At 38.3% G+C, this 27,107-nt stretch overlaps 1 protein-coding gene across 1 annotated transcript in view; it reads right to left on the bottom strand.

Moving 5' to 3' along the window:
* Window positions 1-27,107, bottom strand: part of CFAP54 (cilia and flagella associated protein 54) — a 324,333-nt gene that overhangs the window by 245,116 nt on the left and 52,110 nt on the right. The window contains exons 16-20 of the mRNA XM_052640302.1: window positions 23,579-23,707; window positions 23,106-23,232; window positions 16,978-17,064; window positions 16,765-16,886; window positions 3,535-3,711 (exon numbers count right to left, since the gene is read on the bottom strand). Coding sequence (XP_052496262.1) covers window positions 3,535-3,711; window positions 16,765-16,886; window positions 16,978-17,064; window positions 23,106-23,232; window positions 23,579-23,707 — 642 coding nt within the window. The remainder of the gene's footprint in view (window positions 1-3,534; window positions 3,712-16,764; window positions 16,887-16,977; window positions 17,065-23,105; window positions 23,233-23,578; window positions 23,708-27,107) is intronic.

The following is a 27,107-nucleotide window of genomic DNA, read 5'->3' as shown; positions in this document are numbered from 1 at the left end:
TAAGCATGCATATGAAAAAGCCTAGAAGAAAATGTTTCTAAATAAGAATAGTAGAGTTTGGATGATAAAATGGTAAGATTATGGGTAATATTTTTTCCTCTGGTCTATAAATTTTCTGAAACATTGTATTCCTTTGATAATTATTAAATACAGATGTAAACCAAAAGCAAAATGCAAATTTCACAGAAAAAAAGCAAACTTAAAACTTGACTAAATGGTTAGACAATAATGGTCTTTTTGCCAAAATGTCAAAATAATGGAGATACCTCATCATCATGAATTATTCTCACTGTAGGGAAAGGGGGAGAGGTGATACCTAGGAAAAAAAAGCATCATTAGAAGGTATACTGTCCAGGGGTAGGTGATGGAGGGGTCGTCATCAATGTGGCATTTCATTCTCTTTTCCCCAAAGGCCCCACCTCACAACATCTCAACTTCTAAAACTAGAAAAAAAGGGTAGGGGGCGGGGAATGTAATTGTCTCAGAAGCAGCAGCCTCTTACAGCTCCGCCTGCTATTTCTCCCTCTGGGTCAACAGAAAAATACTAATTGTGTGTGGTCTGCACAAGTAGTTCTCCACTCTGACTATGTAACAGGATCGTTTTTTAAAATACAGTTTGTACACAATCAACCATTTAAAAAAAAAATTACATCTACCCAAGCCTGCCTCCCTCAATGAATATGAATACCTAGTGCAAAACAGCCGAACTTTTGTATTTTTAAAGAAAATTTCTCAGGTGATTAAAGAGCACTAGGAAAGGTAGAACTTCAAGGACAGAAAACACACTGAAGGAACTTGAAAGATGGAGGCCAGAAGAAGAGAAAAAAAACTCAGCATGACTCTCAGAAAAAACACTTAGAAACTAACTTTCCTTGACTTTTCATGTAAAAAAAGTGCCATAGAGGTAAAAAAGGAAGAAATGTACTGTTTTACGACCTAGATCATTATTGCTCTAAGTGAAGCTCTACATATTTTGAAGCTCTACGGAATTTGAAGAGTAAGTTTTCTCTAAAAGCATTTTTGCAAGCAGGCTTTATAGTTCTATTTTGTTACCCAGATGAAAACATCTTAGTTTATATAAGAAGAGTAAGTCCTTAGAATCTATGTAAGAGTAAGGAACAATGGAAAAATCACCACTAATTTTGAAAGTAAAATTTTATAAATAACATTAATATTTTCAACTATTAAAACAGATGTTAATGCAAAGAATGCCTTAACAAGAGGATTTTGGTAAAACAAAAGATGGCTGAAATCACAAACTAGAAAATGTATTTAAGCCCACAGCACCATCTAGTGCTAAGGAGTAGGTAACAGAAGGTGTCATTTCCAGCAGCATGCAACTCTCCCAACAGAACATATATCAGCTTCACATCATGTGCTGAGTTACAAGTCTTACAGCTGCAGGTCAGCTGTGGGACTCTTATGTCTTCCTATTTTTAACCATTATGAAATAAACTAGTCACTAATTTGAGATACATAAAAAATAAGAACCTGGTTAAATAAATCAAAATATTTACATAAAAACAAACAAAAACTCTTGGGAAATTATCCAGTCTTAGTTCTATCCTGAATTTCTGAAGCCAATGAATCCTTATTCTTAAAACAGATCCCCCATATCCAAAGTTGAATTTTAATACTGCTAGAAATTATAATAATGCATTTATTATAGCACAGTTGGCTAAAAGATGAATGTTGTTACTATTCTTTCAATTATAAGGCATTAGGAAGGTGGTATTACTTCTCACTGACGTCCACCTCCCATTAGTCTGCTGCTGCTGCTGCTGCTGCTAAGTCACTTTAGTTGTGTCCGACTCTGTGCAACTTCATAGACGGCAGCCCACCAGGCTCCCCCGTCCCTGGGATTCTCCAGGCAAGAATACTGGAGTGGGTGGCCATTTCCTTCTCCAATGCATGAAAGTGAAAAGTGAAAGGGAAGTCGCTCAGTCATGTCCAACTCTTAGTGACCCCGTCGACTGCGGCCCACCAGGCTCCTCCGTCCATGGGATTTTCCAGGGAAGAGTGCTGGAGTGGGGTGCCATTGCCTTCTCCACCCATTAGTCTAAAACTCCTCAAAAAATGGAATCGTGCTTTATTTGTATTTACTTCTATACTTTACCTCACATAGAGCTTAACAGATAACAGACACTCAATAATGATCACTGAACAGAAGTTATGGAAAAAAATCATCAGATAATATAATCACAGAGTATAACATCACTAATTGATTTTAGCAAACCTTGTTATATAAGGTTAATACAAGAAATGTAGGGACCTTGGTTAACATGTCAACAATATGATATAATATCTCATTTAGTTTTCACAGCAGAAACATTCTACAAACAAAAAAGTAACAAAAACAAATTTAAGAAAGGTTCAGAAAGTATATTTAGATTTCCTAAGGTCATACTGCTGTGCTAGAGCGAGAATTTTATGTCTGTATTTGTCTCACTTCAAAGCCCATGGCCTTTCCACTGTATCAAGTCAGTGTAAGTTCAAACAGAACATCCTAAGGATAATCAAAGAAACAACTTTGTTTTTTATACAACATCAAAGAGCATGTGTTCATCACCCAAAAGAGGAAAATGTAATATTTAAAATATGAATTAGATGGAACCAAATGCTTGTGAGGAAACTAAATCTCAAGTTACAGTCACACACAGACTAATTCCAAGGCACTGGGGCTGGGAGAAAGAGCTTCAGTAAACACATAGAGCTATGACTTATAATATGAATGGAATTATTGTTTGCTTTTATTAAAAGACTCTTTTAATAAAAATTTAGTCTGATTCTTTGTGACTACATGGATTATATAGTCCATGGAATTCTCCAGCCAGAATACTGAAGTGGGTAGCCTTTGCCTTCTCCAGGGATCTTCCTAACACAGGGATCGAACCCAGGTCTCCCACATTGCAGGCAGATTCTTTACCAGCTGAGTCACAAGGGAAGCCCAGGAATACTGAAGTGGGTAGCCTGTCCCTTCTCCAGCAGATCTTTCCAACCCAGGAATTGAACCAAGGTCTCCTGCATTATAGGTGGATTCTTTACCAACTGAGCTATCAGGGAAGCCTTTTATTAAAACAATCCTCATTTACTCAGAAGAACTTTACAAAGAGCCCCTAAACTCACCACCCCTCAATTTTCTTGTCTTCAACATTGGTTCTCAGAGTAACTTTTATCCCCTTCAAGTGTCTGACTCTATTTTAATGAAACCTTCTTGATACTGAGCACTCTAGTATATCAGTGTGTGACTGTTACAGTGATAAAGGTACTTCGAGAGAAATGCTTCTCTCTTATTTCTCCTTATTATATATTTGGGTGTCAGTAAAGCTATATGGAGCCAAAGGGGAAATAGCATAAAGGCAAAAGGGTCATGAAGAAACTAAATTTACTTAAGATATTAAAATACTAATCTCAGTGTTCAGGGTTTACAAATAAGATTATCCAAGTGCTGAAACCAATAAAACATCAATCGTTATAGTTATTGAAGTACCTCTGATGCTTTCCTTGAGGTAAAGATCAAAATGGAAAACATACCTTAACATCAGAAACAAATGGGGCAGGTTTTAACGTCACAGAACGGTAAGTTCGGGAGAGCAGAATGGGTGGAGGAGGGACTCTGCTTTTCTTTCTTTTGGCAGTTTCCACATATTTCTGATGTGAATATTGTATACTTTGTTCTGCTTCGGTCTTCTCAATCAAAGAATATGCTTCCTATGATAAAGTGTGAAAACAGGAAAATACATTTCAAGAGCTTGAATTTCATTTTATTGGAGAATTCTGGTGATGTTAAATAACATTATCTTCATATATGTATTTTTTGGGCCTCGGTAGTATACATATTTCAAGCATTGAATGATATTCCAGAAGTAAAAATTAACTACCAAACAAGGACAAGTAAAAAATAGCTATTAAGACAATTACACTGTATGTCTAACATGTTTATCATTATTATTATACATTAATATAAGACATTTCAGTTTCAGATCAAGTCCTCTGAATATCTGCCATCATATTTCAATGTCCTTAAAAAATTTTTAGAACAATTATCTGCATTTATACTTATGAATTGTATATTTACACTTAGTGCAACTTGAAATATGACTCTCAAGTAATGACCATTGGTATATGTGGTTTACAAAATTAATATTATTGAGGGTTTCTTACTATCAGCAAAAAGAAATGAAATATACACAAATATCTATTCTATAAACCTAAAGGAAAGGCAACAACCTTTTTAAAGATTACACATTTAGTGACAATAAAACAAAAAATAAAAATAAAAATCAGAAAATCTAAATATTTCAAAAGTAAAACTAACTAAATCAACAATAATACATGTAAATGAGTTAAACTCCTTTTATATTAAATGAAAAAGCAAAGACTGATAAAGTGTTAAAGCAAAAACTCATGTAAAAACTAAAACTGAATGATAGAAAATAGAATAGCCTTTCAAACAAACAGTGCTTAGATGATTAGATATCCATGTACAAAAGAAAAAAGAGGGAACCATTTATCACATTATATACAAATAGTTAACTCAAAATGAATTATGGACCCAAATGTAAAAGATAAAATTATAAAATACTTACGAGAAAATATAGAAGTAAATATTCACAACCTTGGAAGTGGTCAAATAAGAGATGACAAGGGTGAACGTTGACATTCTAGGAATCAGCGAACTAAAATGGACTGGAATGGGTGAATTTAACTCAGATGACAATTATATCTACTACTGCAGGCAGGAATCCCTCAGAAGAAATGGAGTAGACATCATGGTCAACAAAAGAGTCCAAAATGCAGTACTTGGATGCAATCTCAAAAACAACAGAATGATCTCTGTTCGTTTCCAAGGCAAACCATTCAATATCACAGTTATCCAACTCTATACCCCAACCAGTAAGGCTGAAGAAACTGAAGTTTGAACGGTTTTATGAAGACCTACAAGACCTTTCAGAACTAACACCCCAAAAAGATGTCCTTTTCATTATAGGGGACTGGAACGCAAAAGTAGGAAGTCAAGAAACACCTGGAGTAACAGGCAAATTTGGCCTTGGAATGCGGAATGAAGCAGGGCAAAGACTAATAGAGTTTTGCCAAGAAAATGCACTGGTCATAGCAAACACCCTCTTCCAACAACACAAGAGAAGACTCTACACATGGACATCACCAGATGGTCAACACCGAAATCAGATTGATTAAATTCTTTGCAGCCAAAGATGGAGAAGCTCCATACAGTCGACAAAAACAAGACCAGGAGCTGGCTGTGGCTCAGCTCATGAACTCCTTATTACCAAATTAAGACTCAAATTGAAGAAAGTAGGGAAAACCACTAGACCATTCAGGTATGACCTAAATCAAAACCCTTATGATCATAGAGTGGAAGTGAGAAATAGATTTAAGGGCCTAGATCTGATAGATAGAGTGCCTGATGAACTATGGAATGAGGTTCGTGACACTGTACAGGAGACAGGGATCAAGACCATCCACATGGAAAAGAAGTGCAAAAAAGCAAAATGGCTGTCTGGGGAGGCCTTACAAATAGCTGTGAAAAGAAGAGAAGCGAAAAGCAAAGATATAAACATCTGAATGCAGACTTCCAAAGAATAGCAAGAGATAAGAAAGCCTTCTTCAGCGATCAATGCAAAGAAATAGAGGAAAACAACAGAATGGGAAAGACTAGAGATCTCTTCAAGAAAATGAGAGATACCAAGGGAACATTTCATGCAAAGATGGGCTCGATAAAGAACAGAAATGGTATGAACCTAACAGAAGCAAAAGATATTAAGAAGAGGCGGCAAGAATACACAGAAGAACTGTACAAAAAAGATCCTCACGACCCAGATAATCATGAGGATGTGATCACTAATCTAGAGCCAGACATCTTGGAATGTGAAGTCAAGTGGGCCTTAGAAGGCATCACTACAAACAAAGCTAGTGGAGGTGATGGAATTCCAGTTGAGCTATTTCAAATCCTGAAAGATGATGCTGTGAAAGAGCTGCACTCAATATGCCAGCAAATATGGAAAACTCAGCAGTGGCCACAGGACTGGAAAAGGTCCGTTTTCATTCCAGTCCCAAAGAAAGGCAATGCCAAAGAATGCTCAAACTACCACACAATTGCACTCATCTCACATGATAGTAAAGTAATGCTCAAAATTCTCCAAGCCAGGCTTCAGCAATACATGAACCGTGAACTTCCAGATGTTCAAACTGGTTTTCAAAAAGATAGAGGAACCAGAGATCAAATTGCCAACATCCATTGGATCATGGAAAAAGCAAGAGAGTTCCAGAAAAACATCTATTTCTGCTTTATTGACTATGCCAAAGCCTTTGACTGTGTGGATCACAATAAACTGTGGAACATTCTGAAAGAGATGGGAATACCAGACCACCTGACCTGCCTCTTGAGAAACCTGTATGCAGGTTAGGAGGCAATAGTTAGAACTGGACATGGAACAACAGACTGGTTCCAAATAGGAAAAGGAGTACGTCAAGGCTGTATATTGTCACCCTGCTTATTTAACTTATATGTAGAGTACATCATGAGAAACGCTGGACTGGAAGAAACACAAGCTGGATATCAAGATTGCCGGGAGAAATATCAATAACCTCAGATATGCAGATGACACCACCTTTATGGCAGAAAGTGAAGAGGAACTAAAAAGCCTCTTGATGGAAAGTGAAAGAGGAGAGTGAAAAAGTTGGCTTAAAGCTCAACATACAGAAAACAAAGATCATGGCATCCGGTCCCATCACTTCATGGGAAATAGATGGGGAAACAGTGGAAACAGTGTCAGACTTTAATTTTTTGGGGCTCCAAAATCACTGCAGATGATGACTGCAGCCATGAAATTAAAAGACGCTTACTCCTTGGAAGAAAAGTTATGACCAACCTAGATAGTATATTCAAAAGCAGAGACATTACTTTGCCAACTAAGGTCCGTCTAGTCAAGACTATGGTTTTTCCTGTCGTCATGTATGGATGTGAGAGTTGAATAGTGAAGAAGGCTGAGCGCCAAAGAATTGATACTTTTGAACTGTGGTGTTGGAGAAGACTCTTGAGAGTCCCTTGGACTGCAAGGAGATCCAACCAGTCCATTCTGAAGGAGATCAACCCTGGGATTTCTTTGGAGGGAATGATGCTAAAGCTGAAACTCCAGTACTTTGGCCACCTCATGCAAAGAGTCGACTCATTGGAAAAGACTCTGGTGCTGGGAGAGATTGGGGGCAGGAGGAGAAGGGGACAACCCAGGATGAGATGGCTGGATAGCATCACGGACTCGATGGACGTGAGTCTGAGTGAACTCCGGGAGATGGTGATGGACAGGGAGGCCTGGCGTGCTGCGATTCATGGGGTCACAAAGAGTCAGACACAACTGAGCAACTGAACTGAACTGAACTGAACTGAGTTAAACAATGCTTTCTTAGATATGACACCAAAAGCACACCAACAAAAGAAAAAGCAGATAAATTTAAATTCATCAAAATTAAAAACCTCAAATGATATCATCAAAATAATAAAGACAGCTGACAGACTGGAACAAAATCTTTGCAAATCATATATCTGATAAAGGAATTATATTCAGAATATATAAAGAACAGTTGCAATAATAAAAAATAATAAAATAATAAAAATAAAAATAATGAAAAAATTCCATTAAAAAATGAACCAAGGGTTTACTTGAGGAAACCAAAATTGAAAAAAGACACACGTATCTCATTGTTCATTGCAGTACTATTTACAATAGCTAGAACGTGGCCACCTGATGCGAAGAGCTGACTCATTTGAAAAGACCCTGTGTTGGGAAAGATTGAAGGCAGGAGGAGAAGGGGACAACAGAGAATGAGATGGTTAGATGGCATCACTGACTAATGGACATGAGTTTGGGTAAACTCCAGGTGTTGGTGATGGACAGGGAGGCCTGGCGTGCTGTGGTTCACAGGGTCGCAGAGAGTTGCACACGACTAAGTGACTGAACTGAACTGAACTGAGAACATGGAAGCAACCTAGATGTCCATCAACAGATGAATGGATAAAGAAGTTGTGGTACATATACACAATGCAATATTACTCAGCCATAAGAAGGAATGCATTTGAGTCAGTTCTGATGAGGTGGATGAACCTAGAACCTACTATAGGGTGAAGTGAGTGAGAAAGAGAAAGATAATATCATATTCTAACATATATATATATGGAATCTAGAAGAATGGTACTGAAGAACTTATTTACAGGGTAGCAATGGAGAAACAAACAGAGAATAGACTTATGGACATGAGGAGAGGGGAGGAGAGGGTGAGATGTATGGAAAGAATAACATGGAAAGTTACATTAGCATATGTAAAATAGATGGTCAACAGGAATTTGTAGTATGGCTCAGGAAACTCAAAAGGGGCTCTGTATCAACCTAGAGGGGTTGGATGGGGAGGGAGCGGGGAGTGAGGTTCAAAAGGGAGGGGATATATGTATATGTATGGCTGAGTCATATTGAGGTTTGACAGAAAACAACAAAATTCTGTAAAGCATTTATCCTTCAATAAAAAAATAAATTTTAAAAAAATGAACAAAGGGTTTGAATAGACATCTCTCCAAAGAAGATAACACAAATAGTAGTGAGCAGATGAAAAGATGCACATTATCACTGATCACTGGAGATGGAAATACAGAAGCTAACTAAAAAATACAAAAGCAGAAAAACCTCGACACAGCAATAATGATGAAAGAAACTCAGATATCCAAAAACCTACTTCCCACAAGTGTCAATGTTAAATGATATTATTAAAAGTTAATATTTCAAATCTCAATGAACTGAAAATTCCTATGTCATTTGTTAAATTTCTAAGTACAGAGAAAGATAGATAGCTTCTGAAATAATATTCTAAAACTATTACAGCTTTGATAACAAAATCTGAAAAAATGACTGCACTTAAAAACATAGAGAAATCTTTTTATAAATACAAATGCAAACATTCTAAATAAAATACTAATTCACTGATCTAATAATATATTAAAGGAATAGTGTACTGTAATTATGTTGTCTCCTCGGGAATAAAAGGATGATTTAATACTAGGAAATCTAGGAATATAATTTAACTTATCCATAAATCAAATGAGAAAAAATATGATTACAGGCTCAATGGCCAAAAATACATTTGAGCAGTTTTTAAGATTATTAATTTAAAAAGAAATCAAAAGGGAAGTCAAAAAGTATCTTAAGACAAATGAAAACACAGCATACCAAAACTTACAGGATTCAGCAAAAGTAGTTTTAAGAGAAGGTTTATAGTGAAAATGTCCACTGTAAGAACAAAGATCACAAATAAACTATCTAACTTCACACCTCAAGGAAATAGAAGAACAAAAATCCTAAGATCAAAGTTAGTTGACGTAATAACAAGGATCAGAGGGGAAATAAATAAAACAGACACCATAAAGACAATAGAAAAGCTCAACTAAAACAAAAGCTGTTTTTTTAAGATTAAAAAAATTGACAACTTTTAGCTAGATGAATAAAAAATAGAGAAAGACACATATATTAAAGAAACAAAGGAGACAACAACTGATCCCATAGAAACACAAAGAATCATAAGAAACTACTGTGAACGATTATGTGCCAACAACTGAATAACCTAGAAGAAGTGGATAAACTCCTAGTAACATACAACCTACCAACAGTGAAACACCATAAAGAAACAGAAAATGCAAACATACTAGTAATAAGTAAGAAAATGGATAAGTAATCAAAAACTTCCCGATAAAGAAAAGTCCAGGACTAGATGGTTTCAGTGGTGAATTCCTGCCAGAAGTTTAAAGAATTAACACCAATCCTTCTAAAATTATTTCAAAAAACTGAAGAGAAAGGGATACTTACACACTGATTTTACAAGGCCAGCATTACCCTGACACCAAAACCAGACAAGGATAGTATGATACAAGAGAAGAAAACTACAAACCAAGATTGTTGACGTTTACCTGAAATTAATACAACACTGTCAATCAACTATACTCCAATAATTTTTTAATTTAAAATAAAATAAGCTACAAAGATATATTGTACAGCACAGAAAATAAAACCAATATTTTATAAGGACTATAAATGAAGTAGGGCTTCCCCAGTGCTTAGTAGATAAAGAATCCACCTGCAGTGCAGGAGATACAGGAGACAGGTTAGATCCTTGGGTTGGGAAGATCCCCCAGAGAAGCAAACAGTAACCCATTCCAATACTCTTGCCTGAAAAATTCCATGGACAAAAGGAGCCTAGAGGGCTACAGTCCAAAGGGTGACAAAGAGTCAGACACAACTGAGCAACTAAGCATGCACATAAATGGAATAGAACCTTTAAAAGTTGTAAATCACTATATTGTACACCTGTTACTTAAGGAAATGGCAATCCACTCCAGTACTATTGCCTGGAAAATCCCATGGACAGCGGAGCCTGGTAGGCTACAGTCCATGGGGTCGCAAAGAGTCGGATACAACTGCATAACTTTACTTACATTAATATTGTACAGCAACAACACTTCAATTTCAAAAAATAATTCCAAAAAAAAACATACTGTTTTATTGCCACAATAGTACTGAAGTCCAAAGTACAATCGTTTGAATGCAGTCTCTCTCCCTACAGTTCCCATTAGAGAACATGTGACCTACTGCTTTTTATAAGTTACTCAAGACTTAAAACGGCTTCCCCGGTGGATCAGCAGTAAAGAATCCGCCTGCAATGCAGGAGCCAGAGGAGACACGGGTTCAATCCCTGGGTCAAGAAGACCCCCTGGAGAAGGCCATGGCAACCCACTCCAGTATTCTTGCCTGGGAAATCCCATGGACAGAGGAGAGGCGGGCTACATAGAGTCCATAGGGTCACAGACAGATACGACAGAAGCAACTTAGCATGCATGCAGCGTGTATGCAATGCTTATAAGGACAGATTGATGTTAAATATATCTGAAAATGCCTTAACATCCACAGTGCAGCAGAACACTTATGGAAAGATGTAATGCAACTTTGAAGGGCATGATAACAATCATAAGACTGGAATGATAAAGTGCCATATTTATTCCTCATCTAGTAGATCTCTCAAAGTATATTCTGGCTTCTCAACAATATTATGTACATTTCAGAAAGTGATAAAAAGTAGGTTAAGTCATATCCAAGAATCCTAACAAAGAATATTGCTGAGAATAAAATATACAACTTACAAGATCTAAGAGAAAAGACAGAAAAAAATGTGGTTTGATAGAGAAGAATCTATCGAAAGCACCAAAAATTATTCTGATATGACAAAACAGAATACCCCAGAGTGCTTAAAGTGGAAGAGAGAATAGAAGTGGTAGTAATAATAATGGCTAACATTTACCTACTGCATATACTGTGCTTAGTCGCTCTTTGTGGACTGTAGCCCACCAGGCTCTTCGATCCATGGGGATTCTCCAGGCTAGAATACTGGAGTGGGTTTCCATGCCCTCCTCCAGGGGATCCTGCCACCCCAGGAATCAAACCCAGGTCTCCTAAATTGCAGGCCAATTCTTTACCATCTGAGCCACCAGGGAAGCCCTTATTGACTGCTTACTCTGTGCCAAATGTTAAGCATTTTATAGGCATTTCATTAAATCTTTCCCAAGATCACTCACTTTACAAATGAAGAAATTAAAACTTAAGAGAGCGTAAGTAACTTGACCTTGGTCATATAGCTAGTCAGCAGCAGAACCACAGCTCTAATCAAGATCCTTCTACATCTAACCACTATGATTTCTTATCTTAATACAAAGTGAAGTTTAAAAGAAGCATGAAAAGGCAACCTAGATGATGTTTTCTCTGCAATAACCTCAAAATATTTAAAAGAAAAAAATCCTAAAATGTAAATATGCTAAAAGAGTGAAGTCTTTTGAAGACTTGGAGTCAAAATATGACCTCATAAGAGGGGGGTCAGAATCAAAAAGGGGTTTACTCTTTATGAGGAAGATTTTAGCCTGGAACAATTTAAAAGAACTGTTTAAAAGAACTGAGAAGATCTCTGAAATAAATTGGTTTACATATACTTTTCCTCAAAAAAGCAAATAGGATTGATTTGACTAAAATGCTACAAAATAGGGAAATCATTTCAGTTGGTAACATAGTTAATACAATAGTATTTAGGAGCTCTGCACTGTGCTCAGTCCCTCAGTCATGGCTGACTCTGCCACCCCATGGGTTATAGCCCACCAGGCTCCTCTGTCCATGGAATTCTCCAGGCAAGAATACTGGAGTGGGTTGCCATTTCCTCCTCCAGGGGATCTTCCTGACCCAGGGATCAAACCCAGGTCTCTTGTATCACCTGCACTGGCGGGCAGATTCTTTACCACTGCACCACCGGGGAAGCCCTTAGTTGTAAATTCAGGAAATATTAAAACCAGAAGTGATTAGAACTTCTAGTGGCTGGGCTTCTTCATTAGTTATGGTTCCAAATTAGGGCCATAAAATTAGATTTTGTGTTGATTATAAAAAATAACCTGCTAATCCATAATGCTCTCTTTGCTTAGAGTTGAAGCACTATAACTGAATTTTGGAACAGTCAATTACTGATTTAAGTTTCAACAAACAGTACAAGGAGATCACCAGATGCATCAGTTAGGGTTCTTTGGTAACAGAAGCAACAGGAAAATGAGATTTTGACCACAGCAGGACCAGAGGCAAGACAGTCCTCAGAATACAACTAAAAGAATCTGATCAGGACATGGGTATCAGAATGAATGAATGAATGCCAACTCTGTGTGTGTGTGTGTGTGTGTGTGTGTGTGTGTGTATGCTCAGTCATGTCTGACTCCTTGCAACCTCATGGACTATAGTACACCAGGCTCCTCTGTCCGTGGGTTGCCATTTCCTCCTCCAGGGAATCGTGTGTGTGTGTGTGTGTGTGTGTGTGTATTCTCAGTCATGTCTGACTCCTTGCAACCTCATGGACTATAGTCCACCAGGCTCCTCTGTCCATGGGTTGCCATTTCCTCCTCCAGGGAATCTTCCCAGCCCACGGATTGAACCCCTGTCTCCTAAGGCTCCTCCATTGGCAGGAGGAATCTTTATCATTGAGACACCTGGAAAGTCCTGAATGCCAACTAGTTTTTGTCTTTTTATCCCTCTGCTCAAGATTCAGATTCCAAGGAGGGAACAACCTATTGGCCTAGCTTGCCTCACCAGTCATCCTCTTGGCTGGCTGAGAAAAGTGGCCCTGAAAAGTCCCACCTGATTACATCTAGTGGGGAAGAAGAAATTCCTCCAAAGATGACATTTGGAAAGGAAAGTGGATGCTAGACAGAAAACAGCAGTACATAACCTGCCCTGGTAACCTTAACACTTGCACTGAAGAGTATTCCTGCCTCTGTCCAGTGAGAAATTGCACTGTAAAGATGCTCAGTGTCGGAGTGCTGGACTCTGAAGTGAACTAAGAGTGAAGATCATAAGCCATATGCTGACCCCTCTATTTGATCAGAAGTAGAAGATCAGGGACATCTCAGGCTGGTTCTAGGTGTAAGCCATTAAAATAAATTGGAGGTATAGTGTGTAAAATGCCAACAAGGACTTTCAGAAGTCAAAAAACAAAGAGAGGAAAATGAGAAAAATTAATCCCCACCAAAAAAAAAAAAAAAAGCCAACCATCTCATCTGGAAGGCTAACAGGTTCTTATCAAAATTTGGTCCCTTATCCGTGGCAACAAGCTGGTCCACCTTTAATGGACTTAGAATAAGACAGACACCTGATGAGAGCATTCATCTCTAAGAGGTCAGGAAACTTCTGAAAAACTGAAACACGGTATGAATTATTGAAGAGTTCTGCAAAGACCCAGGCTTTCCAAATCTTTTTTATGGTATCAGGTGACACATCAGATACTGATTTGGGGATAATTCTATTACCAGATGATGATAATGTAAAGTATGCTGTAATATAGCCTGAAAGAAAAATGATTGCCAAGGGAAAGAAATTTATTTGTCTTCTTCAAGGGAAGAAATTTTGGCAATTATTTGATCCATAACATCATCGTTTATGAGAGTACCCTGAGGACTAATCATTAAGCTTTTTAACACTAGGATAAAAAATTGCATGGAGGAGCAGAGGTGGCAATGGATGATTTCAGGACTTCTAAAAAAAATATTCAACATTTCCCAGCTGTGACAATCCTTATGGAGGGCCCCTCATAAAAAAAAGTGGAGCCTCTAAATGCTTCTCATGAGTTTAAGAGGATATTATAATTTTTCTTAAGTTAAAATAGTTTCACTTAAGAAATAGAAAGAAAAGATACACAAGGAGAAGAAAATGAACACTTCACCACATCTCCAGTGTATTTCCAGTCACGGTAGTGGGAAGATAGAGACATAACAGGGGAATGGGTATATTATAGCATAAAGACAAAATTGTGTCATAATAAAACAAAAGGGAAAATCATGAAGGATTTACTCTCTCTGAACTCTAAGAGGCCATGAGATGAGTCCTGAAAGAAACAGTTCTAAAAGATAAGCTTTACTTGCCATCAAAATAGGACTGCGGTACCAATGTCCTCCAAACACTGGGTAATAAAGATTGGTTGTACAAGCATCTGCTAAGAAATGGGATCCTAAATGCACCCCAGGAGTCTTCCAACAAAGATCAGATACCGCTTGGCCTGGTCAGCTGAGATTATCCAACACCATCATCAAATTCCTTCATTCAAATGCTGGAGATTCTAATGTATCAAGGCTCTCCCTGAATATAGCCAGGACAGACTTCCTCCCCTTGAATAGTGGCAGCATCCATCCAGAATCCTTAGATTTTTTTTGAACTAGACTCTACTTTCTTTCTGGCCTCACCTTTTACTATCCTTTCCAAACACCCCTCTGCCCTTTGCCATTGCATCTTAGCTTCTGTCACACTGAATGACCTATAGGACTACAAGCATTCTATGACCCATCCAGCCTCAGGACCTTTGCACAAGTTGTTTTCTCTGCCTTGCATGTCCTTTCCACCTTTGTCTTTCTCTGTCTCTGGCAACTCCTGCCTGTCTTTCAGTATTCAACTTTGTGTCATCTTTTCTAAATTTTCCTCAAATATTCTCCACTGTTGGGTTACGTATTCTCTTCCTGAATTTCCCTGGCACTCTTGCAATTAAAGCACTTATGACAATGACTCGTAATCACTTACTTACATGTCTATTTTCCTATAGGTTGGATTTATCTTGAAGGCAGAAACCACAAAGAATAGGCAATCCATCAATATCGGTTGGATAAAGAAAGAATCTTTGTCTTTATCCCCTGTACTTAGCATAATACCAGGCACATAGTCAACTTCCTTTGAAACATTTATTGAATAGATCACAGGCCCTCAAAACCATTTCTTGGATAAATGAAGTGACGGACTCATGATCAGGAAACACTACATGCCAGAAATCTGAAATTCCAATATTCTACTTTCTGACTTCAAACACCTATCTTTCTAACTCCCTCAAATTCTGATTTTATGGCCTTCAACCTCATAGACAGGCCTGATCTCTTGGTATCTCCATAGTCTACCAAGTCTTTAAAAGCCTTGGTGGGTGTTACTGCCTTCCCTATTCAACCTGCACCCATTTCTCATTGTGAACTTTTAACCTATAATTCCATACTTTTTAAGAAACCCAGTCTGGTACAGATCTCTACTGCCACAAGTATTCTACTGTCACAGCTACTAAGAATACCACACCAGGATAACATCATACCAGCATGCATGTGGGGCCTTTTGGAAGTCCATGGTCTTCAACCTCAGCTAGAACTTCAGGATGCTGGCCAGTCCTTTATCTTAGAGTCAGCTCCTTCATCCATTCCTCTGCACTCTCCCATCACTTTCTCTCTCCTCAGTCCATCTACCCAGCCCCACACGCCATGGCTGGCAGATTTCCTTGCCTCCTACTTTAACAGATGATTAAGATAAGAAAGTATCCACTCAACTCTCTGCCTCCACAACAGACTTATTGAAATCTATATCTGTCTGCTGCTCCTTGCCTTCTACATCAGAGGGATGAGGTGTCTGCTCTGCAGTCCACCCTCCGTTGAAGGGGAATCGCTCTGTATGTGCTTTCAGTCTCATCTCCTTTCCCTCTTCTATTATAGGATCCCACTGTATGTCAGACTCCTCTTCAGCTCTGTATCCTCCCCCTGGCTTTGACCTGCACTCTTCTGTCCTGTGTCAGTCAAGCTACTGGTAGTCTCTAATTTATCATGTGCCATTCATTCAGCCAACACAAAGTTTTGTGATGCATAGGGACAAAATAAAACAGAAATGTGATTCCCCTCAGAAATTTAAACTCTAAAATCAACATAAATGAATTAGTAAGCAGACAGAACAATGTCCAGGTCACAGAGAGACAACAGCAAGGCAATTGGTCCATAAATCAGCAATCTCCATCTGAGGAAAGGTGCCTTAGCCCCAGGACTTTAAGTATTTTAGTTCCATAGTAAGGAATGCATTTATGCATACACAGTGTCACTTACATTCTACAGTTTACCTCATTTTGAACCCGTCTGATTTTATTTGGTTCCCTATGTAAGTTACCCCCCTGCAGAGGGAGAATCTCTCACTTCAAGGGAGTTCAAGGCAGGGGATATATATTAATTTTCCTGCTAGAACTATTTTACTTCACAAAGAGAGGACTAAACACAGCAAATCTTAAAGTTCATAATCTAATGTTAAGGGCAACACATTATTTTTAGAAAAGAGCAATAAATCATTCATTTTTACCAGGGGTTTCAAGTCTGGACTAAAGTAAGGAATGGTACACTGTTACCGTCAAGTAGTTCTGTAGAGAAGAACAGGTTGCATCTTTCTCAAATATTAGAAGAGTTTTCTGCATCAAATAAATTGCTTTAGATAGCTTATTCTTCCTTATTTTATTCATCACACTTAATTCTGTAAAAGCAGACAACTATTTTACCAAAAGGGCAACATAAAAACTATCTTGAAGAAATTTAGAAAAGCATTTTATCCAAATTTTAATTACCTGTAAAACAATCAGGGCTTGCAGGTTTTTTTAGCTTCTCTGTACCTTTGGTAGATGTATTTTTGCTCACAGTTGGAGTCTGCAAAACTGAAGAAGAAGAAAGAGAAGAAGAAGACTGTCATTACAATTAGGCTTACATTCAAGAAAGGAAATATTTTCTAAACACTAAAGAGTAACTATCTATTTGTAAAATTATTGCTTCCTCTATCATTCAATTCAGCTCAGTTCAGTCGCTCAGTCACATCCGACTCTTTTTCAACTCCATGGACTGCAGTAGGCCAGGACGCCCTGTCTATCACCAACTCTCAGAGTTTACTCAAACTCAAGTCCATTGAGTCAGTGATCCATTCAACCACCTCATCCTCTGTCATTCCCTTCTCCTCCTGCCTTCAATCTTTCCCAGCATCACGGTCTTTTCAAATGAGTCAGCTCTTCTCATCAGTGGCCAAAGTACTGGAGTTTCAGCTTCAGTATCAGTCCTTCCAATGAATATTCAGAACTGATTTCCTTTAGGATGGACTGGATGGATCTCCTTGCAGTCCAAGGGACTCTCAAGAGTGTCCTCCAACACCACAGTTCAAAAGAATCAATTCTTTGGTGCTCAGCTTTCCTTATACTCCAACTCATACATCCATACATGACTACTGGAAAAAACCATAGCATTGACTAGATAGACCTCTGTTGGCAAAGTAATGTCTCTGCTTTTTAATATGCTATCTAGGTTGGTCATAACTTTTCTTCCAGGGAGTAAGCGTCTTTTAATTTCATGGCTGCAATCACCATCTGCAGTGATTTTGGAGCTGAAAAAAATAAAGTCTGACACTGTTTCCACTGTTTCCCCATCTATTTCCCATGAAGTGATGAGGCCAGATGCCCTGATCTTAGTTTTCTGAATGTTGAGTTTTAAGCCAATTTTTTCACTTTCCTCTTTCACTTTCATCAAGAGGTTCTTTAGTTGTTCTTCACTTTCCGCCATAAGGGTGGTATTACCTGCATATCTGAGATTATTGATATTTCTCCCGGCAATCTTGATTCTAGCTTGCGCTTCATCCAGCCCAGCATTTCTCATGATGTACTCTGCATATAAGTTAAATAAGCAGGGTAACAATATACAGCCTTGACATACTCCTTTTCCTATTTGAAACCAGTCTGTTGTTCCATGTCCAGTTCTAACTGTTGCTTCCTGACCTGCATACACATTTCTCAGGAGGCAGGTCAGGTGGTCTGGTGTTCCCATCTCTTCCAGAATTTTTCAGTTTGTTGTCATCCACATAGTCAAAGGCTTTGGCATAGTCAATAAAGCAGAAATAGATCTTTTTCTGGAACTCTCTTGCTTTTTTGATGATCCAGAGGATGTTGGCAATTTGATCTCTAGTTCCTCTGCCTTTTCTAAAACCAGCTTGAACATCTGGAAGTTCACACTTTACATGCAGTGTAGGGCCACCCAAGACAGATGAGTCATGGTGGAAAGTTCTGACAAAATGTGGTCCACTAGAGAAGGGAATGGCAAACCACTTCACTATTCTTGCCTTGAGAACCCCATGAACAGTATCAAAAGGCAAAAAGATAGGACACTGAAAGATGAACTCCCCAGGTCGGTAGGTGCCCAATATGCTACAGGAGATCAGTGGAGAAATAACTGCAGGAAGAATGAAGAGATGGAGCCAAAGCAAAAACAACACCCAGTTGTGGATGTGACGGGTGATGGAAGCAAGGTCTGATGCTGTAAAGAGCAATACTGCATAGGAACCTGGAATGTTAAGTCCATGAATCAAAGCAAATTGGAAGTGGTCAAACAGGAGATGGCAAGAGTGAACGTCAACATTCTAGGAATCAGCAAACTAAAATGGACTGGAATGGGTGAATTTAACTCAGATGATCATTATATATACTATGGTGGGCAAGAATCCCTTAAAAGAAAAGGAGTAGCCATCATACTCAACAAAAGAGTCTGAAATGTAGTACTTGGATGCAATCTCAAAAAAGACAGAATGATCTCTGTTCATTTCCAAGGCAAACCATTCAATGTCACAGTAACCCAAGTCTATGCCCAGACCAGTAACACCAAAGGAGCTGAATTCAAACAGTTCTATGAAGACCTACAAGACTTTCTAGAACTAACACCCAAAAAAGATGTCCTTTTCATTATAGGGGACTGGAATGCAAAAGTAGGAAGTCAAGAAACACCTGGAGTAACAGGCAAATTTTGCCTTGGAGTACAGAATGAAGCAGGGCAAAGGCTAGTAGAGTTTTGCCAAGAGAACATACTGGTCATAGCAAACACCCTCTTCCAACAACACAAGAGAAGACTCTACACATGGACATCACCAAATGGTCAACACTGAAATCAGACTGATATATTCTTTGCCGCCAAAGGCAGAGGAGCTCTATACAGTCAGCAAAAACAAGACCAGGAGCTGACTGTGGCTCAGATCATGAACTCCTTATTGCCAAATTCAGACTTAAATTGAAGAAAGTAGGGAAAACCACTAGACCATTCAGGTATGATCTAAATCAAATCCTCTACCATAGGTCATCTTTTTTCATTAATAGATAAAAATTCAAACAAACCTAATAGAGTTTTATCATTAAATTCTTTTATTAGCCACATTATGAGAACATGAAGAATTTTCAAGTTATAAAAATATTTGATTTTCTATTTCACCTTAAATAAAATCATCTTGAATGTTGATAAAAAGGATCCAGCCTACTTTTGGTCACTTTCCTTTCTCAAAAGCTTTTCAAAATTGCTCCATCCATGGTCCCTGCAAGAGTTCTGGGTACCACATGAAGATCACCACTCTGCTCTATCTGTGGCTGATAAAATCAGTGTCTCACAAACTATTGCCAGCTGGTTATGAGCAGTGAGAGATCCTGATGTGTAGCTGAGACTGACCATCATGGTGGTCCAGGAAAGAGGTAGCAGGATGAGGGAAAAGAAGATGAAGGTATGCTGACCCAGGGAGGTAGAAAATATATCAAAAAACTTTCTTGATTTTCTAGATCTGGTTCTCAAAAGAACTGGAAATAGGGTACTTGTAATAAGCTTACAATAAACCCTTTTATTGAGGTTTAATTATTTGTGCTAATGCACATGAGCCACCATGGGATGATGACTGCCTGATGAAAAGATGTCAACAGACATCATTTAAAAATATAAAGTTTCTTTAATGGCAAAGGATAAGGAAATTTACCTGCATGGAAAACAGAAAATAAAGCACCATTCTCTCAGCACCTAGGTTATTATAAATGCTAATTAAGTGATAGTTCTCATGATGATAATCATTGGAGACAAGAAAGATGAGACTGCAAGAAAAATTTTAATGCCCAATACAGGAGTTACACTTTATAGCACAATCATCAACAGACACCCATTGTAAAGTTCTCAAGAATGACAAAAGCAGTCTTTAGGCAACATTAGTCAGACAGCAGCATAGACAGTAATGCATGACAGGAGGAAAAAAGTGATCACCTGTGCCAGGGTAGTAATTCAATAAGGCAGAGAAAAATATCAAGCAGATCCAGATACTGCAAAGAAATAATAACTAATTCCATGTAAATATATGTACGTACATACCTCCAAAATATATAAAGAACTCATATAACTTAATAATAAAACTCTGATTTTAACGGGCAGAGTAACTAAATGACACTTTTCTAAGGAAAATATACAAATAGCTCTCTAGTACATGAAAAGATGCTGAATATCACTAATCATCAGGAAAATGCAAATCAAAACCCCAAGGAGATATTACCTCATGCCTATTAGAATGGCTATCAACTAGAATGATGATATCAAACTAGTTAATCCTAAAGGAAATCAGTCCTGAATATTCATTGGAAGGACTTGACGCTGAAGCTAAAGTGCCAATATTCTGGCTACCTGATGCAAAGACCTGACTCATTAGAAAAGACCCTGATGATGGGAAAGATTGATGGTGGGAGGAGAAGGGGATGATGATGGCATCATTGACTCAATGGACATGAGCTTGAGTAAGCTCCTGGAGTTGGTGATGTACAGGGAAGCCTGGCGTGCTGCAGTCCACAGGGTCACAAAGAGTTGAACACAACTGAGCAACTAAACTGAACTGATCATCAAGACGACAAGAGATAACAAACACTGGCAAAGATGTGGACAAAAGGGAACCACTGTGCACTGTTCATGGAGGTGTAAATTGGTTAAGCCCCTATAGAAAACATTATGGAGGTTTCCAAAAATTAAAAGAACTACTATATGATCCAGAAATCTACTTCTGGATATATCCACAAAAGAAATGAAAATAAGATCTCAGAGATAGCTATGGTCCCATTTTCAATGCAACATTATTCACAATAGCTAAGATTTGGCAACAAAGATATTGCAATGACCTAAGTGTCCATCAATGGGTGAATGTAGAAAGAAGATGTGATGCACATATAGAGGTAGATAGATATAGATATATATCACATGCACAATGGAATATTATTCAGCCATGAGAAAGAAGGAAATCCTGCCAGTTGCAATAACATGCACAAAACTTGAGGGCATCATGCTAGGCGAAATAACCATACAGAGAAAGACAAATATTGGATAACATCACTTTTACAAGGAATCTAAAACAGCCAAACTCATAGAAATACAAAGTAGAGTGGTGGTTACCAGGGGCTGAGGGAATGGAGAAACAGATATTGGTGAAAGGGTACAAACTACCAGTCATAAGATGAATAAACTCTGGGGCGCTAATATATAGCATGGATCATAGTTAATAACACTGGAGTATATATTTATAAGTTGTTAAGTGATTCTCACCACAAAAGTAGAAACAGCGATTATGTAATGTGCTAGAGTTGTCAGCTAATGCTATAACAATGATCATTTTACAATGTATTAGTGTAGCAGATCTGCACATGGTCCACCTGAACTTACATAACGTAATTGTCAATAATCTCTTAATAAAGCTGAGGAGAAAAAAAATGTGCACTCAAATATTACTTAATTAACCAGCATTTGATTAAATCTATTTTCAAACCAGTTAATCCTAAAGGAAATCAGTCCTGAATATTCACTGGAAGGACTGATGCTGAAGCTGAAGCTCCAATACTATGGCCACCTGATGCGAAGAGCCGACTCATTAGAAAAGACCTTGATGCTGGGAAAGAGTGAATGCAGGAGGAGAAGGGGATGACAGAGGACAAGATGGTTGAACGGCATCACCAACTCAATGGACATGAGTTTGGGCAAACTCCGGGAGATGGTGAAGGAAAGGGAAGCCTGGCATGCTGGGGTCCATGGGGTCGCAAAGAGCTGGACATGACTGAGTGACTGAACAACAAACCGTGTGTATGATGCGACATAATCCCACCCATCTAGCCCCTGACACTGCTGTCAGAGATATCTTTCTAAATTTTTCAATTCAGTTCAGTTCATGTCAGTTCCATAGCTTCAGGATAATATATAAACCCTTTAACCCTTCAAGCTCTGTGATCTACCTCTAGGCTTAGTTGTATCAGCCTCCCACGTGTGCTCTTTACTGCAGCCATAAGAGAACTCCAGCAGTTTCTATACTTCATATAATTGCTTCCACCTTGCTAAAAGTTGCTTTCTCCATTCAAAATGACTGCCTCTGTTTCAATTTTCTTCATAAAGGCATTTGCTAGCTTTCTGGTCAACTCTCTTCTCTTTCAGGAAGCCATCCCTGACTTTCTTGTCAGTTAGACTCTTCTGTGTGCCAAGAGCAAACACTGAGTCCACTTCCACTGCATTTATTAACCTTGACTGTTATAGCTAGCTTACTTATCTAGATCTCAAAATTAAAGGCTGTGTCTTTTTTGGACCAAGCCTAAAAACAGTTCCCAGATCTTGATATTCACTTCAATAAATGTTTGCTTAATTAAGAAAATACCAATAATTTACTATAATTCAAATAATTTAATTTTTCAGAAATTTACTGATTTGCTAAGCAAGGTGTAAAGAAATAATGAAAGAAATCTATTGATATTAATCAGGGAAGTAAGAAAAAACAAAGCAACCAAATTTATCTGAAAAACACCCAGTCAACAAGAACATTATTCACAAATCAAATTGATTCCACGCTTGAACATGTCTTAAAGTAGATTCAGAACAAGTTATCTGCTTTGATGACTACTACCTTGCAACTGGTCAAGAAGTACAACAGCTATTCGGTGCTGGGCTTGAATTAGTTCAAGATGCAAATCCATTATGAAATTATTCGGTGTGACTGGTTTGCACATGTCTCCATCTACATAGTGGTTGTGCTTCAGTGGAATTGAAGCAAAAATTAAAAAGGAATATAGTTACTGAAATATATAAAAATAGCTCTACCTATTATTATTCAGGTTATCATTTTATTCTTAGCCTTTAAGTTATGATCACTTCTCAACCCTTTAAAATCTGGCTTACACAATAATTAATCCACTTTCCACTTTCACCAATGGCCTTTCAATGACAGGTTCAAAGACTCCTCACCCTCCTTGATTTTTTCTGAGAGGAGAGGAATGTATTTCCAGTCTGTGAGAGGGGAACCACGATAGATCATTCTTTACTTACCTATGCTTCCTAGTTAAGGACAACAAGTCTAATGTAAGAGTTTCTCATTCTCACCGTGGCATAGCAATGGTCAATCACTGATGATCCATTTGGCAAAGCAGTTAACATGCAGTTCAAATTTATGCCACCAATGGCTCTGTCAAGAAGTTCATAGGCCAAAAATAACTGTTCTTCAGGTTTTTTCTAAAGTAATTTTATAAACAAAACAGAAAATTCAGATTTAAGGGAAAATCATATACAACACTTCCAAACTTCACAGTAATTCAAAACCCCCTCCCCCAGGAAGCCACTGTCCTTGAATTTGGTTTCCATTCTTTTGCATGTTTTTAAATTTTTAGTACATATGTATGTGTCCACTAACAAGATGCAATATAGCTTTGTGTGTTTTTGATTCTCTTGTAAAATTCTGCAGTTCATTTTTTTTACTCAACCGTATGTCATTGAAACCTTCTCCTACAACTCAGGGTGTCTGGCAGGGTCTGGTTAAGAACACAGAGCTACTCTAAGTAATCCAAGCAGAAGAGGATTTAATGGACAGAAGTGTCCATCACTGCTGGAAGCCCTGAGGGAGCAAAGATCAAGAGAGCTCCCAGGGATGACTTTACCGCATGCAGCAAGCTAAGAATCCAGGAGCCAGGTGACAATCTCAAGTGTCTACCACACTGAAACAAACGAACTGCAAGGGCTTGCTCAGCAAGGCTGATCAATTATCTTCTTGCATCCTCCTCTGCAGTATAAGAACTCTCTCTTCCCTTGTGTATAACAAATTCGTTCAAATACCCATGATTGGATGACTAACCTAGAACCATACGGAAATGAGATGGTGGGAAATGTAGCTCCAGGTCTTTCTCGCTCTAGTGTGAAGCTGATTACGGAAGGGGATAGCAATGATACCAGCTGACTCTAGTTCAAGGCCACTGCAGCTGATTCACCTTCATGGCTGGGACAAAATGGTAGTATGCTGAGGACTGCATCACAATTCACTTATCCACTCTTCCCCCCATGGACCTTTAGACTGCTATTACTAAAAGTGTGCAATGTTACTATACTAGTCTGAGACTTCTTTACAGGCCTACCTTTTCTTCTGCTTGTCTTTTTTCACACAGCTAAGACCCCTAGGGCATGTTGATTAGAAGAATGACAGACATCTAAGTTTTTACATCGGGATAAAGGGATTACTTTTAATCTACCAGCTTCCTTGGTAGCTCAGATGGTAAAGTGTCTGCCTACAATGCGGGAGAGCCAGGTTTGATCCCTGGGTCAGGAAGATCCCCTGGAGAAGGAAATGGCAACCCACTCCAGTATTCTTGCCTGGAAAATCCCATGGACTGAGGATCCTGGTAGGCTACAGTCCATGGCGTAGCAAAGTCAGACACGACTGAGCAACTTCACTTTCACTTTAATCTTTTACCATAGGTGTAACCATCATTAAAGGGTATCTTGGTTGATACCCTTTATGGGATACAAAAGTTCTCTTCTATTCCTAACTTGTTAAGAGTTATTCTTTAAAAGATGATTGTTGAATTTCATCAAATGCTTTTGTTGCATCTCTTTATCTGATGATGAGGTCATATTTTTTCCTTTTCATCTGCAAATGTGGTGTATTGCATTATGGAATTTCTAGTGTTAAATCCTCCCTGCATTCTGGAATATACATAATTTGATTACACACATCCATTCAACATATAAATAGCTAGATATTTCCATTCAAGAATCACAGGTTCATAAACAAGGTCCTACCATACAGCACAGGGAACTATACTCAATATCTCCTGATAAAACATAATGGAAAAGAATATAGATGCATAATGAATCACTTTGCTGTAGAGAAGAAATAAACAACATTATAAATCAACTATACTTCAATAAAAGTTTTTAATTGAAAAAGAAAGGAATCATAGGCTCCGAGAGTTTCCTAAGCAACCCAAGCAGTGTAAATTTGAATGACAAACCAACATGAGGGCAGGCCCAAATTATCAGGAAGAGAGATTTTCTCATGTTTACTCTAGTTCTCAATACCCAAACTGAGAAACCTCCTTACCGAATAGGCAGATACTTTTCTAGGTGACCTTTTCCTGGGATAAGTCTTGTAGGCTCTAACTAAATGTGTGAGTCTGAGTTCCAAGCCCCATCTCTCATGTGTTCAAGGCTCATCTCTTTTCCCTAGGTGGTGGTTAATTTAAATTTCTTTGTAACTGAGACCAACAGCCTACCACAGCATCTATTCATAAACTGACCATTCTGGTTTTCAGTTCTCCTTTCTATTTTGGCTCCTGGGATTTACCTTACTTTCTTGTGAACTCTGTGGTGTGCTTGAGGATATTTGTTCAATTTTCTCCAAAATTTCCAGGTATTTTGCAGCAAGAGCTTTTTTCAGGTCATCTAGTTTCCCATTTAGCCACAAACAGAAGTCTCTAAGCACAGCTTTTAACACCAAAAAGTTTCAAAGACCTCCCACACACATACACACACATTCTAGCATCATCATCACCACCACCGTCACTTTTGTCAATATTACAGCTAGTGAAAATGAAAGTTAGTTGCTCAGTCATGTCCAACTCTTTGCGATCCCATGAACTGTTGCCTATCCATGGAATTCTCTGTCCATAGAATTCTCCAGACAAGAGTACTGAAGTGGGTTGCCAGTTCCTTCTCCAGGGGAATCTTCCCAACCCAGAGGTTGAGCCTGATTCTCCTGCATTACAGGCAGATTCTTTACTGTTTGAGCCACAAGGGAAGGCCAGCTAATACTGTAATATCATTACAGCTAATATTGAATTAAAATGTGTTCCAAGTGCTAGGCTAAATGCTTTATGTGGACTAATTTTTAAATTACCATAATCCTATGAGGTACTTATTATTCTCTGTTGGGAATGGCTATCCACTTTAGTATTCTTGCCTGGAGAATTCCATGGACAGAGGAGGCTGGTGGGCTACAGTCCATGGGGTCACAAAGAGTTGGACACGACTGAGCAACTAACACTATAATCCATTTGTGAAAAATAGCCATGAATTCAGTAAAACTTAAAAGTAAATTTTTAAAAACATAACTGCAATAGTACCCTATATATTTTTTAAATAGTTGCACATGTATATGCAAGATATCGTATCTTGGCCACCTGATGCCAAGAGCTGACTGATTAGAAAAGACCCTGATGCTGGGACAGAGTGAGAACAAGAGTAAACAAGAGTGATAGAGGATGAGATGGCTAGATGATATGGCATCATCAACTCAATGGACATGAGTCTGAGCAAACTCCAGGAGATAGTGAAAAACAGGGAACGCTGAAGTACTGCAGTCCATGTGGTTGCAGAGAGTGGGATACAACTTAGGGGGGGAACATTAACAACAAACATGAAAGATACACAGTTTACCCCACCTGCAGACTCTGCTAGGTGAGCATATGGATTTTAGACCCTCCTTACAATACATTCTCACTCCTTCTCCCCACTTCACTCCCTTCCAAACAGCTCTGAGACTCTAGGTTGAGATTCAGTGCCCTTTGTGAAATGTAAGACAAAAACTGAGTTGCTACCATGTGCCACAATGTTACCAACATCTCATTTGGACTGAATCACTTAA

Source organism: Budorcas taxicolor, chromosome 5 (genome assembly GCF_023091745.1).
Source record: "Budorcas taxicolor isolate Tak-1 chromosome 5, Takin1.1, whole genome shotgun sequence".
Classification (NCBI taxonomy): Eukaryota; Metazoa; Chordata; class Mammalia; order Artiodactyla; family Bovidae; genus Budorcas; species Budorcas taxicolor.
This window is presented reverse-complemented; position numbering and strand designations above follow the sequence as displayed.